The 17,248-nt window shown below is 37.3% G+C and overlaps 1 protein-coding gene across 1 annotated transcript in view; it reads left to right on the plus strand.

Moving 5' to 3' along the window:
• The window catches only part of LOC116306279 (anaphase-promoting complex subunit 1), a 34,163-nt gene that overhangs the window by 3,898 nt on the left and 13,017 nt on the right, over positions 1 to 17,248 (plus strand). Inside the window, exons 6-35 of the mRNA XM_089024065.1 lie at positions 420 to 490; positions 1,005 to 1,135; positions 1,702 to 1,954; positions 2,539 to 2,692; positions 2,922 to 3,020; positions 4,145 to 4,229; positions 4,853 to 4,918; positions 5,247 to 5,303; positions 5,727 to 5,775; positions 6,237 to 6,310; positions 6,721 to 6,781; positions 7,241 to 7,452; positions 8,103 to 8,171; positions 8,908 to 9,032; positions 9,415 to 9,484; positions 9,712 to 9,782; positions 9,951 to 10,045; positions 10,422 to 10,513; positions 11,652 to 11,708; positions 12,618 to 12,699; positions 13,071 to 13,113; positions 13,484 to 13,530; positions 13,606 to 13,728; positions 14,326 to 14,396; positions 14,727 to 14,780; positions 15,158 to 15,264; positions 15,663 to 15,740; positions 16,158 to 16,247; positions 16,598 to 16,709; positions 16,904 to 17,044. Coding sequence (XP_088880191.1) covers positions 420 to 490; positions 1,005 to 1,135; positions 1,702 to 1,954; positions 2,539 to 2,692; positions 2,922 to 3,020; positions 4,145 to 4,229; positions 4,853 to 4,918; positions 5,247 to 5,303; positions 5,727 to 5,775; positions 6,237 to 6,310; positions 6,721 to 6,781; positions 7,241 to 7,452; positions 8,103 to 8,171; positions 8,908 to 9,032; positions 9,415 to 9,484; positions 9,712 to 9,782; positions 9,951 to 10,045; positions 10,422 to 10,513; positions 11,652 to 11,708; positions 12,618 to 12,699; positions 13,071 to 13,113; positions 13,484 to 13,530; positions 13,606 to 13,728; positions 14,326 to 14,396; positions 14,727 to 14,780; positions 15,158 to 15,264; positions 15,663 to 15,740; positions 16,158 to 16,247; positions 16,598 to 16,709; positions 16,904 to 17,044 — 2,839 coding nt within the window. The remainder of the gene's footprint in view (positions 1 to 419; positions 491 to 1,004; positions 1,136 to 1,701; positions 1,955 to 2,538; positions 2,693 to 2,921; positions 3,021 to 4,144; positions 4,230 to 4,852; positions 4,919 to 5,246; positions 5,304 to 5,726; positions 5,776 to 6,236; positions 6,311 to 6,720; positions 6,782 to 7,240; positions 7,453 to 8,102; positions 8,172 to 8,907; positions 9,033 to 9,414; positions 9,485 to 9,711; positions 9,783 to 9,950; positions 10,046 to 10,421; positions 10,514 to 11,651; positions 11,709 to 12,617; positions 12,700 to 13,070; positions 13,114 to 13,483; positions 13,531 to 13,605; positions 13,729 to 14,325; positions 14,397 to 14,726; positions 14,781 to 15,157; positions 15,265 to 15,662; positions 15,741 to 16,157; positions 16,248 to 16,597; positions 16,710 to 16,903; positions 17,045 to 17,248) is intronic.

The following is a 17,248-nucleotide window of genomic DNA, read 5'->3' on the forward strand; positions in this document are numbered from 1 at the left end:
TTAATAGCCTAACACTGTAACACAGTGTGGTTTAAACGCACTCAAGGGAGATTGATGAACTCTATTAATCACTCCTCCCAACAAGGCCTTTATTGTCAGCTTTTCAGTATATTTTGACTTTTGACTCGTGCATCTCAAAAAAGATAGATTGGCCAACATTTGACAAACATATCACCAATATGCTGACTCATTCACCAACACTCCACTAGCAGTTGGCCATGCATTGGCCCAGAGCAAGACTCAAAAAAGCCCTAAAAACATTTACAGTGTCAGCTGATAATTGGCCAGAAGTCAGCTGATTGTCAAACTATAGTCAGCCTCTGCATGCTTATCATTGGTCAACCCTTTGGCTAACTGGTCCTAAGTTCAATACTACCCTAAGATTTTTAACCCATTCAATAATAATTGTCTCTCACCAGAGAAGTACCAACTTTATTTAGTCTTATGCACCCATTGGATGAACCCAGACCAGTAGCATCACTGGCTCAAGGTATCCACAATATTATTGTGACATTCAGGCTATAATCTGCACAGTATTAGAGGCAGATAGAGAGTGGGGTATACAGTGTATATGCTTACACTGATATGGTATCAGTAAGGGACATTTACTTTAAACCATGGTGTTTTTGAAGAATCACTTTATGGAATGAACCCATGTAAGTTTAGTGAAGTTCTCTCTTGTCATGATAGTTTATTTCTTTTACGTTCTCCTTCATAAAAAAAAACTTTTTATGTAGGCAGTAAATAACTGATACCACATTCTGCCAGACCAGTGTTGATGAATTAACTGATTTAAACAGGTTACATAAATAATAAAAATGCAACTCCCAAATTGGTGTCAGTCTAAGTATGTCAATGGGTTATTGACCATCCTACATGTACACCTAAATTAGATTTTTCGTTTAAACACTTAAAATCTTACATTCTATATAATCTTACTATAAAATCTTACTACATTCTATAAAAAAATCTTACTATTGCTTTCTTTGTTTTTCTTTTTTTAGGAAAAAGAGCCTTCATTTGTGACCCTACTTTAAATGTGATCTACACTGATGATGATAGTAACTTTATTATGATGTATGACTCAGTGATGGGCCTGCATTCAACATGGCTTCTTAATAAAGCACTACCAGAGGTGCAGTACTTGTAATCTTGAAATCATGATTCAATCATGGGTCTTTATTAGCTAGAATGGAGTTCATCAATATCATTCTATGTATGGTTCCATTAGATTACTGAGCTAATTATAACTTTCCTCATGATTGGTTGGTCACAGTCATGCGTTTTTGTCTTGGCTGTCTTATTAGTCTTGAAGTTATGAAACAGTTTTTCATGCACTTGCCATTGTTACCCTCCATTCTAGAATATGAAAAAGCACCAACTGAGTATTCTAGCAAGAACAATTACAGCAAGGATGACTGTGCACACATGAAAAACTATTCAAAACATGCTTGCATCATCGTCTGACATCACCATCCTTGCTCCTGTTGTGTATCTTAAGGTCCCTAATGAAGGGATAAGAAGTACAATTATTATTTTGGGACTGCCATTTTACCCATTCTTCCCTGCCAATAGAAATTATGACCAGAACAACACCTTTTCCTCAGACTGGTAGAAACCAATCCTGAAAAGTGTATGAGAGTACCTTTTCAAGTAAACTCAGTGACGTAGATAGTTGACTTTGCTACTTCTGATCCACAGGACATACCTGAATCACCATTCACACCACATGGAGTTGATTTCTCATCAGGAGCTATTGGCCACAACCCTACCCCTGTTATGTTAGCAGTTGCACACTCTCGATTGTCTTTAGCCACACCTCCTCACTCGCCATTCAAGCAGTACACATCTTCTCCTGCCATGCGTTCACATATGCACTCTCCTGCACCCATCAAGCTTATGTCCCCAGCACTAGGTCAGATTTCTACAAGCCAGTCTCGTTCCCCTTTTCTTGGTGAGTAACATAGCTCTAATCATTAATTATCCTTTTTTACAGTGGGTCAACGAAAGTTATTAATCCTAGCATGTGGATACTGAATTCCAACTAGAAAACAAAAAAATTAAAATAAAAATATTCCACATTCAAGTGTCAAAATTGAAGTTCATTTTCTTTAATGATTTCTGCCTTGCCCATCCACTTTCATTTTTTTATTTCAACATTGACAAAAGCAAAAATTTTGAAACCATTTCCCATGTACAAAGCTACATGTACATGCAGAAAAAAGGATGTTTCAAGAAGCATGCTACAAATAATACATTTTTCTGGTATTATCAATTTGTGTAAAACTAAATCTCTGTTCTAGAACATGCCATCTACATGTGTAACATTACTAATTTCCAGCTAGTTATAGAGGGTATTTAGGTTGAGTTACCTTTAGGTAATTGTGGTACATATTGTGATACATGTAATCTATTATTATATACTTAATTGTATAAAATGCCTAACATACCTATAATGTATAGAGACCTGTCTACAGTTATGTTTGTATTCAATCGCAAGATATTCAAAATGACTGACATGGAGTTAATGTTCTACAGAATCCCCCTTCATGATCGGCTGCAGGTCACCTTCAGTGTTCCGTTCTCCACCTGGAGGTCATTCAAGGGATGAGTCATTCGTAGACTACTTTGAACCTCTCACTCCAGAAGTGTGTCTTAAACAAATATGGCAAGAAACCCCCATGCCAATCAGGTATGAATTTTAGCTGCAGTTTAAAATATTATGTAAGCTCACTAGATTTATGCTGAGTTTATGTAACTATAATAATATACTGTAGACACCAAGGAGACTGTAGCAAGACTTTACACAGTCACATATTGAAGATTTCTCTCCAATTAGTATTAAGTGCTACTAACAGTACTGTAAATCCATATCATAGAATAATGCTATTCAGAATAAAGAAATTTTTGAATATTTCCAGGCATGGAGCAAAAGGCAAAGCAAGCAAAGTAATCCAAACTACAGATATCAGTGGGAACACTTTTCTTTGTTATTTGATAGGACACACCAACAAACTCAGGTGAAAAGATGTATTAGAAATATTTGCTTTCATTAGCAAGGTGACTAACATTTGATACTATCAACCAAACATATTAGGGGGTTTGAGGGCATGCTCGCTGAGAAATTTTGAAATTGAGACTCTTGGAAATGCGATTTGCAGCGTACTAAGGGGTATCTCCAAGAGCATAAATTTATGTGACCCTCCCTTTTTTCACTGTCTGTTTTTTTATGACGCTCCCTTTTTCAGGGGCTAAAAAAGTTATGATCCTCCCCCTTTATCCACCACTCTCCCCCCTGCTAATTTCTGACCAGTCCCTTATTGATTATCACCACCACTACCACCACCACCATTATCATCATCATTATCATCACTATCATTGCACATTGTGTTTGTGATTATCATTATTGATTATCACCACCACTACCACCACCACCATTGTCATCATCATCATCATCACTATCATTGCACATTGTGTTTGTAATTATCATTATTGATTATCACCACCACTACCACCACCACCACCACCATTGTCATCATCATCATCATCATCATCACTATCATTGCACATTGTGTTTGTAATTATCATTATTGATTATCACCACCACTACCACCACCACCATCGTCATCATCATCATCATCACTATCATTGCACATTGTGTTTGTAATTATCATTATTGATTATCACCACCACTACCACCACCACCATTGTCATCATCATCATCATCACTATCATTGCACATTGTGTTTGTGATTATCATTATTGATTATCACCACCACCACCATTGTCATCATCATCATCATCACTATCATTGCACATTGTGTTTGTGATTATCATTATTGATTATCACCACCACCATCATTGTCATCATCACTATCATCATCATCATCACTATCATTGCACATTGTGTTTGTCATCATTTGAATAAATTTAGTCATTCTAATTTTTACTTTTATTAACTTCATCATATTTATGCACAATCATACTACACCTACAAGACATATAACACTAACACTATAACCACATCCACAAAGGAACATATAACATTGTACAATTTAAGACATTTACTGAGGACCCACTTGTCATCAGCTGGCCTGCTTACCATTCAATCATCTCTTAGATGCACTTGCTTATTTTCTCATAGGATGCTGAAGATTCTTTCCAAAGAAAGTAACTTGGTGTTTGTGTCTTCAGGAGAAATCCAAGCTAAAGATGTTGCTCCTCTCAAGGTTTGTTATGGAATCTTTTTTTTAGTTTATACAGGGATAATCAGTGAAATCAATGTGCTGTATTTTGCATTTTCTCTTGCAATCAAGATGTTGAAGGAGAAACCAATTTGATCATTAAAAATATTGCATGCAAGCTTGAACTATCACTGGTTTTTAAACAACATAGCAGTGTCAGAGGGATACTTGATTAAGTCTTTACATCCATGGGTAGTGACCAATAATAATGGGATTTGTTTAGTAGTACATGGTTTATGAAGGATAGACATAGTTTTGTGTTGTCAAATAGTTCAAGTGTATATTTTAGTAGCTGCCGAACAATCTTACTACAAAGACAAGTTTGATGTCTATTTGTTTGGTTTGTTTAGTAGTACATGGTTTATGAAGGATAGACATAGTTTTGTGTTGTCAAATAGTTCAGTGTATGTTTTAGTAGTTGCCGAACAATCTTACTGCAAAGACAAGTTTGATTTCTATATTTGTTTGGTTTGTTTAGTAGTACATGGTTTATGAAGGATAGACATAGTTTTGTGTTGTCAAATAGTTCAGTGTATGTTTTAGTATGCTTTATGCCGAACAATCTTACTGCAAAGACTTTAAATGACTATTTATCCATTTATCTTTAGGGTCTGGACATGATGCTAGTGCTAGAATTGGATTCTTCACTAAGTCTCTTCAGTGGACAAACTAAGGTACTGATTCAAAAAAACTATACATTTTCTTTATTTATAATATTACTCAGTTTATAAACTTTTGCATGATCATTTGCTGCTGGCTATGTTAGATGGTAGAACAATAGATTCCCTTTACTTTAAGAATTAAATCCCATACAACATTGTTAGCATGTGATTGACATGCAAAAATCAATCCTCATTTGTATTATGATAAATGAGTCTTATTTCAATGTTCAATCCAAATCCAAGTAGTCCTCATTCTGATTGGAACAGTCTCATCTCATCCCATATGATCATTTCTGTCCAATCTTTTCCTTGATATACCCTAAATTTAACATTTTTTCAGGCTTGTTCAATTACACTTTCAAGTTTACAGCTGAGTCCCTCTTTTCAGAAAGAAGATGTAAGTAGTGCTATTTATAGTCCTGTCCAATCTCTAGGTGTTCCTGCGTTAGAATGACCATGGTACCATGTTTTTTCATTGTCAACCATGGTCAACCATGTTATGACTACTGTGGTCTAACGATGGTGTCTGACCATGGTCAAAGAATAATTATGACCATACAGTACACGGTCAACCATGGTCAAAAGAAGTTTTCTTTGATTTTACCAAAAAATACATAAATTGACCTAAATATGAGAAAATATAAGGAACAAAAACTAAAAATCAATTTTTTAATATTCTAAATAAATTCAAATTGCATTTTTATCATGACCATGTTAGACAGTCAAACATTTAGCATGGCATGCAGGCTTGAGTACCAACCCACACACTGCTAAATAAGCTAATGTAAAGTAAACTAAATGTATACTCATATTTTTCTAGGCATTGTCTTTTGGTTCTCTTCCACAAGAAATTGCCATTGAAGCCACAGGTACTATAAATAACTCTGTAATACTCTTTCCAGTTTTTTGATAACAAAGCATAAGATTGAGAGATGATTATCTATTAGATGTTACTGAGAACAGTGTCACTCTTCAGGTCATCCATTCAACAAATAAAAGAAAAGTTAGTGTAAAATTACCAGACAGTTTTACATACACTTTTCACAGTACAATGAACTGCAATGTTCATAGTACTTTCTTTATAGTTAGTGTAAAAGTATCAGAGTTGGCCTAACAGTGATGTAGCTGCATTCATCCACCCATTCATTCATGACCATTTATTCATTTATATTTCCATCTTATCCATTCATTCATCTATCCCCTAATTCATCCATCCATCCATCCATCCATCCATCCATTCATTCATTCATTGTTTATTCATCCACAACGGCTGTTTATTTATTCATTCATTTTTGATGTGTTTGTTTTATTTATTTATTTTTAAATACAGATAGTGATAAAAAACCTGGAATGTTACAATCCATTCAATCACTAAGAGATCATCAACCTCTAGGCTGTAATATGGTAAGAATGTCTTTCTTGTCAATGGTAGACTAGAATATAACACTGCTTCATAATCATGCTTATTGCAGTTTTCCCTTCCTGTGCACATTTTATGAATCATGGCTTTGGCATGTTGTTAATCTAGGTCGACGGACTTTGCTCTACTGTGCATTTTTACATGTATATATGCAAATATAATACAAATTTCAGAGTACCCAAAATCCTTTTTGGTCTTAGCTTCGATGATATGACCTTCTCGAACCCGACTAAGTTTTTTCAATTAGGTGTATATAGACAAGTTAATATTATTGATAGTCCTTTAAATCAAAATTTTTAATTGGAGTATGATCACTGAGAAAGGGTTAGTTATTGTAGTACGTAATGAATGCTAGTAATAGTACAACCATGCCATCTTTTTTGTCTTGTTAAAGGTATTTCCTCATGGACTTCTGTACAAACTTTCTCTCCCTCCATTGTATAAAAATTCTTCAGGTATGTGATCGATTATAATTTAAAAAAATGAAATATATTTATCTGTCTATTTTCAGCCCCTATTTATCACTGTTTTCATTTCTAGTCACACTCAGCGAGTCAACAGTCATGACATGGAAATCTGGCAATAGACTATTGTCAATCAAATAAATTGGTAGTCAAGTAGTTTTCCATGTACCTTCTCACAGTTCCATGTACCTTCTGTATGTACTCTAATAATTTATTTAATCAACTTTAGTGTATTGTCCGCTTTATTTCCATGTCACAACTGTTATCTCAATCAGCATGAAGCAAGTGACCCTTAATGCCCCACAGGGACCATGCCTACAAGTTGCCAAAATCCCAAGAATTTTAGCCAATTCTATATGTGAGCCACACTTGTGGCATAAAGGATTAAAACTGTGGCAAACCAAGAATATATTATTATTTTTAATTATTATATTTTTTCATGTTGTGTAGTTTCACAGTGTATAATGTCCCTCAAGTGCCTGTTACCAGCTCCTATTGCTTCTCGTTTTATCCTTTCTTTCTACTCACTGGCCAATCAAAGAACTGACCAATCAGTGTGGTCCATGCAAACATCTCCGCAGGGGGAGATGGAGTGTTTTGTTTCATGCTTGAGAAGTATGATGGGATATAAAAGAGGTGGTGAAGAAGGAACTGAAGAGGAGGTACAAAACATGGTATTCACTGATTGATATTATTATTGGGAAGGGGTGTTTATTAAGGTCTGTAGAGTAAGACTGCATTGCTTCTCAGAAGTTTGTTAAAAGAGGGTTGGGTCATCTTGTGGAACTTATAAGAAAGAAGTTTAAAGGGGCACTTGGATGAAAACACCCTGATTTTTGAAAGTCCGAATAATTGAAGTATTTGAGGATAATATGACTCCATTATGACTATGTAAACCAGATTAGTGAAAATCTTAGCCTGGGAGCCACTCGCTGTTGAGATATTTTGGATTAAAAGCGAATAGAACAATAGGGTTGAGTAAATGACATCATTTACTCACAATTTAGATGCTGAATAAAATAGATAATTTTCCCCCACCACATTTGATTGTGAAGGAAACATGTTCCTTGGCTACTATCTGGGCCATATAGATAAATTTAAACAAGTTTAAAGTCATTTCCAAATTTCATTGATTTTCATCCAAGTGCCCCAGCTTTAAAAACATTTGCTGAAGGAAAGAGAGACTAAGGACTTGATCAGGCATTAACACCAAGTTTTGTTGGCCTTGATTGATATAATGTCAAATGAAAATCCCCTTCCTCTTTGTGTCTAATGTTATTCATTTTGGCCAATTATCTTTAAAATTCTGCAGATGCAGTCAGATTCCCCAGCTGCCAAGAAGTTTAAGTCAGAAGAAGGATTAAACGTTGAGGGTGATGAGGTACGTGGTCGTCATGCCTACTTAATCATGCAAAAAGATATTAATTTATGTAGATTGTCCTTTGTTTTGTCCCATCCATCCTTCTAATCAGTTTGTTTGTCTTTCTCCCCGGGTTTGTCTTTCTGCTAGCTCCCTTTCTCCCTCACTCCCTCCCTCCATTCTCCATCTGTTCATCCACCAAGTGAATGCAAACCATCCACTCATCAGTGTGATCCAGCCATTTAATAAATTTCCAATGGTTTTGCATAACAATTTGATCAACCATTCACATCATATCAAACATCGAAAGTTCGTTTTTCACTACAAAAACATGCAAAAAGCTTAAAAGGAAAACAGTTTTAGCATGCGCTGGCTCCATGCTCAACTAATTTTGTAATTCTTTGACATAATTTGTTGGCATGTCCACTTTTTTGCCACAGCTCTCGACAAATCAGAAAGCAAATCATCCATCTATCCTAATCACTGACTCATCTCACTAACCATTTCATTAATCAATTCATTCCCCTCTCATTCCTCCTTAGCCTCCATCCACCCATCCATCCATTCATCCATCCACCCACCCACCCATCCATCCATCCATCCACCCACCCACCCACCCATCCATCCATCCATCCATCCATCCATCCATCCATCCATCCATCCATCCAACCAACCAACCAACCAACCAACCAACCAACCAACCAACCAACCAACCAACCAAATATCATATATCTAAGCATGCTTGCTCTTTATGCAGGCCTGGGAATGGCTAATGAACAGTTCATATCACAAGATAATGCAGCCTAGTTGTATTCCATTTTTCCCCTCTGTAACAAAACCAAAGCCAAGACAAGAAGATGCTGACACAAAATTTGAAGACAAGTAAACTCATACAATATTGAATATCACATACAATAATTCTATATAGATTGTAATATATACAGTACGAGTGGCTGTGTTGTATCAGATATACAAACTGGAGGCGTAGCCGAGAGTTTGTATATCGGATACAACACGGCCACTCATACTGTATTACTTATCAAACGTCTAGGTTAGTTACTTTGTGTTTCACTAAAATTTTCAAAATTAAAGTGAATCTGGCCAAGAAAATCCAACTTAAAGTTTATGCAAATGAACACAGTTTTGTATCAGATTTACAACACTCTTCACGGTCGTGATTTCTGTTGTGTTTTCCTCATGAATTATTCATGAGTTTGATAATTTCTTTTACAGTCATTTCTTTTTTAATATTTTCTCATTTCAGGCTAGACAACACTGCTCTTCTTTTCAACCATATTCCAACCATTCTCTTTGCCCTTCATCTGGTATATGAGGTACAAATTAATCATATTGATAATTTACAAAAGTATTTAGTGACACAAAAACAATGGTATTTTGTCTCTAACTTGTAGTTGGTTAATGGATGGGATGGGATGAATGAATTGAACAGGATGGGTTGGGATGGAATGGAATGGAATGAGAAAAGACAAAGATTGATTGGTTTGATGTGTGGATTTTATCTCTTAATTTTTGTCTTCAATGGCTCTTATATTATATGCAGGAAATGAAGCTTGATGTGTTAGCAAAGGACGACTTGAAGATCCTTGGGGAACTCCTTTGCACCTTATCAAGGTCAGGATTCAGTTCAGACTATATTTTATCTTCATATATACTAAGATAAAGTTAGCCAAAGTTAGCAGTTGACACAAGTAGCATGTTTAATAAAGAGATTACTAAGAGTCTTTCAGATGTTGTATATATGCAAACAGTATTAAATGAAAAACCTCTCCAAATAACTAGGGATCTGTCCTGGAAGCCGTATTTAGACCTTTACTACCGTGACCTACCATCCCTTGTATCAGTTGGCTTGTCAGAACCATCCCCTCAAATTAAAGGTGAGAATACTATGCAAACATGTGATTATTATACATTGTGATAAAGCACAACATTCAAAGTATTTGCTAGTTTGCCAGGAGTCTGTCCACAGACCATCTCTCTCTCTTTCTTCATTCACTCTCACTTCCTCTACTAGTCCCGGTTGTACAAAGGGTGAATAGCCCTATTGGATGGATAGATCCTTATCCAGTGAAAATATTTATTGGATAACAGCTTTGACTTATCCACTGGATAAGCATTCATCCATTGTACAACCTGAATCAGGGCTAAATTTTATTCTTGTAACCAGGTGAATGGTGACCAGGTGAATGGTAACCAGGTGAAGGTGAATGAAAAATGACGAAAAATATTCATAAAGTGAATACTTTCTTATAGATCAATTAAAGGCTCTCAAATTACCAGAATGCATCAGTAGAGACCCCCCTGATATTCACCAATGGTTGATGTCATGCTTGGATGGTCATATGGTAAGTACCAGAATACATCAGTAGAGACCCCCCTGATATTCACCAGTGGTTGATGTCATGCTTGGATGGTGTTATGGTAAGTACCAGAATACATCACTAGAGTCCCCCTGATATTCACCAATGGTTGATGTCATTGCTTGGATGGTCATATGGTAAGTACCAGAATACATCAGTAGAGACCCCCCTGATATTCACCAATGGTTGATGTCATGCTTGGATGGTCATATGGTAAGTACCAGAATACATCAGTTGAGACCCCCCTGATATTCACCAATGGTTGATGTCATGCTTGGATGGTCATATGGTAAGTACCAGAATACATCAGTAGAGACCCCCCTGATATTCACCAATGGTTGATGTCATGCTTGGATGGTCATATGGTAAGTACCAAATTACATCAGTAGAGACATCCCTGATATTCACCAATGGTTGATGTCATGCTTGGATGGTCATATGGTAAGTACCAGAATACATCAGTAGAGACATCCCCAGTGTTCTTACCAGGCTGCGCCATTGCAGGATTCGCGCATAAAAATCAGAAATGGCACAAAAATGCCAACTCTATGTGCCCCCAAGGGCACATGAATTATCCAAAGAATACTTCCTGATAGTTATAAAAGATATATAGTACTTTTGAAATAATAAAAGTCGATAAGGTGAAAGTCCACATGAAAGCCACGAATCGAACATAGCCGCCATCTTGTATCTCACTCGCCAAGAGATCTGGGACTAGTCTGTGTTAACTGTTTATTGAAGGCTCAAGTATGGCTGCCCAGCGAAATTTTATTGTGTTGTCATTACTAATAAAACTGTCTTACATTGTTGTAAATTTGCAACAGAGTTACTGGCTAAAAACATTATTATTCTTTGTTTTAAGATTTTGGAAATGGCCTATCCAGTTTTCTAAATGGCCCCTAAATTTCGGATTGATGGGCCCTTTGACCCCCTGAAAGAAATTCCTGGTCAGAACACTGCATCCCTGATATTCACCAACGTAATGCATCAGTAATCTCTTCACTGATCTCTTTTCTAGGATTATTTGAGGATTATTTTGTATCATTCATTTGTGAGTGTCAACTGTTAATTACCTGGTTATGAAAATTCATATTGTATCTAATTTATTTTCATTGTTTTGCAGAGAAAGCCTTATCCTCTGTTACAATCTGTGTGTGTGAAATCATACCTTATCACAATGGTAAGGAGAAGTTGTGATGTTGCATGGTGCTGGGGGGGGGGGGTGGTACTTGATGGGGGTCATTAGTTGCATGGTGCTGTGGGGAGGGTGGTACTTGAAGGGGGTCATTAGTTGCATGATGCTGTGGGGAGGGTGTTACTTGATGTGGGTCATTAGTTGCATGGTGCTGTGGGGAGGGTGGTACTTGATGGGGGTCATTAGTTGCATGGTGCTGTGGGGAGGGTGTTACTTAACAAGGGTCATTAGTTGCATGGTGCTTTGGGGAGGGTGGTACTTGACAGGGGTCATTAGTTAGATGATGGCTAGTAAACACTAGCGTGGACTGCGTCGGAGTTTCTAATGAAACAGTTATCGTAGATTGATAAGTTTTACACCATAGTGAAAATAGAAACTGACGTTTCGGACGTTAGTCCTTCGTCGGAGTCAAACTTTCACTACGGTGTAAAACTTATCAATCTACGATAGGGTCATTAGTTGCATGGAGCTGTGGGGAGGGTGGTACTTGATGGGGTCATTAGTTGCATGGTGCTGTGGGGAGGGTGGTACTTGATGGGGGTCATTAGTTGCATGGTGCTGTGGGGAGGGTGGTACTTGATGGGGTCATTAGTTGCATGGTGCTGTGGGGAGGGTGGTACTTGATGGGAGTCATGAGTTGCATGGAGCTGTGGGGAGGGTGGTACTTGATGGGGGTCATTAGTTGCATGGTGCTGTGGGGAGGGTGGTACTTGATGGGGTCATTAGTTGCATGGTGCTGTGGGGAGGGTGGTACTTGATGGGGGTCATGAGTTGCATGGAGCTGTGGGGAGGGTGGTACTTGATGGGGGTCATTAGCTGCATGAGGAGTGGGTGGCTGTTGTGGGAAATTAATTATTCTAATACAGGTTTATTTAACTGTTTTTCGTGTTTTAGCTTTATTCGCTCTTTATTCCTACGAAAGAAGGCCATTGTCTTGAGGATCCAAGTCAGCTTTACCTAAGGCTACCAGGGCAAGGTATTTTGTTTAATCATCACTGATATATGTATGAAGCACTCACTGAGGGGGGTTACCCCACGTTAATGTCATATTTCTTTGATCAGTCTTTTTGATATTTTCACCGCCTTTAGCAACAAATGCATTAACATCAGTAACATCAGAACCAATAGTATCAACATCTTTGATTGGTAACACCTTCAACAACAGAAGCAATAAGAGTGACCTTAACAGAACTCAACAACGACAACAGCAACAATAGGCGAACAAGCAACAGTAACAACTATCGTACAAACGACAATAACAACTACAGATAAGCGAACTAGCAGATGAGTAACTAAAGTACTAAAACAATTTTGATAGAGAGCCAATGATTTTTTAATTTTTTTTAGGGATTGAAAAATTATCTACTGATCTTACCCTTAAACTAACGAGGTACAACATGCTTCAGTTATGATATCATTATCTTCAGCCAACTCTTTAGTTTTGCTTGTAAGCTCACGAGAAGTATATTATCGATCATATATTTGTCGCAATGATCTGAATTGTATGATATTTTTACTAGATCTCATTATCATCTCCTACTTCTTCTCATCCTCCATCCTTTTCATTTTTCCTCCTCATCCCTCCTCCTCATCCTCCCTCTTGCTCCTCTTTCTCGTCGCCCTCCCTCCTCCCTTCTCCTCAGTCCTACTCCTCTACGTGGTCATGGTCTCTTTATTTTTTAGATTATTTGATGTATTGTTTGCTGATTAGGAAGTAAACGTTGTCCCCTAATACACAATACTATCTTTAAATCATTTAGGTGCCAAACAGCAGCAGAAAAAGTAGTTGTCTTCATGGCTGAAAATGGTAAGTCTATAATATGTTTTCTGACAGATTCAGTTCATTTGTTTTATTCTAAGCGTCTTGCTCTTTCCCCCCCAGATTTTACATCTAAAGATTTAGACCGTTTACCATTTGGTGTTGGACTCCCGATAAGAGAAGCTATTCACATGTGCAGCCAGAAACCTCCTTGTAAGCTTTCACACACAGCATATACATTGATAGGTAAGCATCTATTTCATGTGTCTAGTTTCACCAACCAATCATCTGACGGCACAGGTGAAAAGCGTACTGCGCATGCTCTGAGGTTCGGCGGGAAATTTGTAGACGCGTCGTGTTTACTAATACAACCATTGGATTTTTCGTAGAAAGTTATTGCATATTTTTTTCCTAACACATCATTTTAGTTTTTTCCCCTGGTCAAACATACGAGGGCAATTCGCATAATACGAATGCTGGTAAATCTATAAGTAGTTTCATTTGTTTAAAAATTTTCTGCCGAACTTCCGAGAATGCGCAGTGCGTTTTTCACTCATGTCTCATCTGACCAATACTCCTTTTTAGAGTTCTGTTCTGCGACCACCAATATATGGAAGTAGCCCAACTTACTGACAGATCAACCAAGTCGTCTGATCAATTAATTAAATGAGCATTATGCAATTGTTAGCTACCTTGCACATTGTGATCACCGCACTATTAAACTATTTGAGCACAACGTTAAAGAATTGCTTCACAACACACAACCATCTTAGAGTTAGACGCACCATTTCACTTTGTGTTTGCTAACAATATTCTGAGGGATCTAGAACATGTTTGTTTCAGGTAGGGAGGATTTAGCATCACTAGTTGGTGATCAACCAAAAGACATTCATACTCAGCACGGACCTCTTAATGTAAGTAGCTTAGTTAATGATAGTTCTGTGTGCCAAGGGAATTTATGGCAGGGAACAATATATAATACTTGCGATGTTGAACATTGGTCTCAATTGCTATTGCTCATGGCACTTGTCCAATCTCTAAAAATAACATGCATGTTAGAGGAATGTTGTGAGAGGAATGTGTACGTACTCAGTTATTATATGCTCGAGTGCCAAGGTTTTTTAGGCTCCAATTAAATCCTGCTATTCAGGATGGACAGCAAGTTAACCAAGTTGCCCGACCCACCCACCCACACCCACCTATACTAACCTGTCCTCTACTGTTTTAATCCATGTTTATTTTAGAAAGTTGTTTTGAAGGAAGGCGAAAAAGACGATGGAATGGACTTCAATGAAGAGGTAATAATGTGTCATCACCATTTTACCTGAATTCCTGTGGAGGGTCACAATATTAGACTGATAAAAGTATAAAAATATCACTAATTTCCCTAAATCTAACAAGTTATATTATGCATTAGACTATGACTATTTTTACTTTCTAGTAATTACCACTTACTTACCGCTCTAATCGAGACGTTTATTGGCAGCAAACTAGCTACCGTCAATAAAATAATACGTTAGAGTTCAGATAGATGTAAAATATATAAAAAAATATATAATAATATATAAAAAGTGATTTGCTCGGTTGCCGGTATTCTACTGTCGATCGACCTATCACCACATGTTTCAATCAGTGCATAGCAGTGACTCGTTGTTTTTGTAATTGTCTTATATAGGTCATGCGGTTACGGTTTGGTAAAGATTTACGCGTGCAAGAAGTACGGAGACTGTTACAGTCGGCCAGACCAGTCCGAGTAAGCCTGGTGCAGAAACCAGAAGTCAGGTAACAACAGCAATGTTCCCTCTACATAACAACAGGCAAATAGCTTAGTGTAGTGAGCTTGTGCTCTAAACACAATTTCAAGTAGTTTTACAACATACTACAGCCTGTAGGGTAATCTCTAAAGTAAACTGGTAAGGCAATGATGTCGTCTCGTCGTCTCATATACACCAACTGGAGTAAAGGGTAGATAAAGTCGGAAAACAAAGAGAGCTAGAATGAGGAGATGTAACTATACATGTGATTTTCCACATAGTCACGTGATGTCTACTGTATTCCCGAGGATATTTCAAACCTACATGGACTTTACACTGCTCACAATAATTCATTGCAGAATAACGTAGACTTACGCTGAGAGATCCATGCAGTATTGATGGTTTGATTTCTGTCTTATTTTCCAGTGACCATGAGTTCATTCAAGAACAAGAAGCGAAACTGTTATTAATGTGCAAAAGAACCATGGCGCTACCTGTTGGAAGGTCAGGATTCTACCACACATTCAAATCTTTGTAATATAGAAAGTATACTTTCCCCTCCCCCTCACTTTCATGCATCATCCTCACACAGACCACCCCTCCTCCAACCACACACCACTGATACTATTTCCACGTAACATAAGACAATTTCCCCCTCCCCATCCCTCCCCGCAACTATCCGCGAGACCAGTCAGACCAGAATGTTCCACTTTGACAATCAAAGACAAAACCTTTGAAGAATTCCACATAAGGAATTCTTTTAAGAATTGAACTCCAATTGATCTGTTTAATAACAGGTTATTAATACAATATAGTTTAATGACGCTTTTGTTTTTGAGTAGTTTTTGTTGAATATTGATGATCAAGATGAGTATAAAAAGGATACCATGTTTAAGGCTATTCTATTGTGTTGTTATACAGGGGTATGTTTACTCTGGCCACCTCTCGTCCAGTTTTGACAGAGACTCTCCCCATTCCATCTCTGGATCTCTCAGGGCGTCTCCCTCCAAGGTAAAGTAAACAATTTGACCTTGGATCAATCTATTGGCTTATAATCGTGCTTACTCACGAGATAATGTGTCAAGAAAGCAAAACAAACAGGTATAAAAGCTTTGCACGAGGAAAAAAAAAAATGGTTTAAGTGGGCACCATGTGCTTGCCCAGCAGTGGTAGGAACTCTTATTTACACAGCAACCAATCAGAAAGCTTTTTATACTTATCGCTTTTTTGGATTAGTAAGTTGTTTCTCCACCAAGCCTTGATTTTGATATTTTTGTGTGCACTCGCTCGGAATGTCATAAGTGGGTTAGCGTACGTGGGATAACGTGTAACTTCTTTTTTCATATTTTTGTTTTGTAAAGAAATACAACAGTTGGCTTGGATCATGTGGATACTCCAGCAGATATGAAGGTGTGGCCACAGTTCCATAATGGTGTAGCTGCTGGGCTTAGGATTGCTCCAGGAATATCTCAAGTAAGAAAATACCTTCAATGGAGGGATGGAGGAAAATGAGAAAAAAGATAGATATTTTATCACAGTGTTTTCTCTCAATTCTTTGTTTCCCTTTTTGTTTCTCTTGTCTTCCCTTTCTTTTCTTTTCCCCTCCTATTTTTTCTTTTCCTTTTCTTCTCTTCTCTTCTTATTTAGCATTGATTGGTTGTTTTCAGATCGACAGTACATGGATAGTGTACAACAAACCCAAGGATAACCAGTTAACAAACGAACACGCTGGTTTTTTGATGGCTCTTGGTCTCAATGGTCATCTAACAAATCTAGCACACATGAATCTACACGACTATCTCAGCAAGGTACTAATACTCTAATGATATCTCTTACCTAGCCACATTTGAGACAGGAAAACAATCAACGGTCCTTCTATTATCTGACTTCCTCATCTAAACCAGGCATAAAGCTACATTAAGCCTTTTTAGTTTGGTCATAATGTTCCATTTCTAATCACTTGTAATCAAGCAATCTAGGCGCACAACATAACTAGGTAATAGAAGAGGTAT

The sequence above is a fragment of the Actinia tenebrosa genome, unplaced genomic scaffold, assembly GCF_029948245.1.
Source record: "Actinia tenebrosa isolate PJP-AT-01 unplaced genomic scaffold, QUT_ActTen_1.0 PGA_scaffold8__29_contigs__length_14323225, whole genome shotgun sequence".
Lineage (NCBI taxonomy): Eukaryota > Metazoa > Cnidaria > Anthozoa > Actiniaria > Actiniidae > Actinia > Actinia tenebrosa.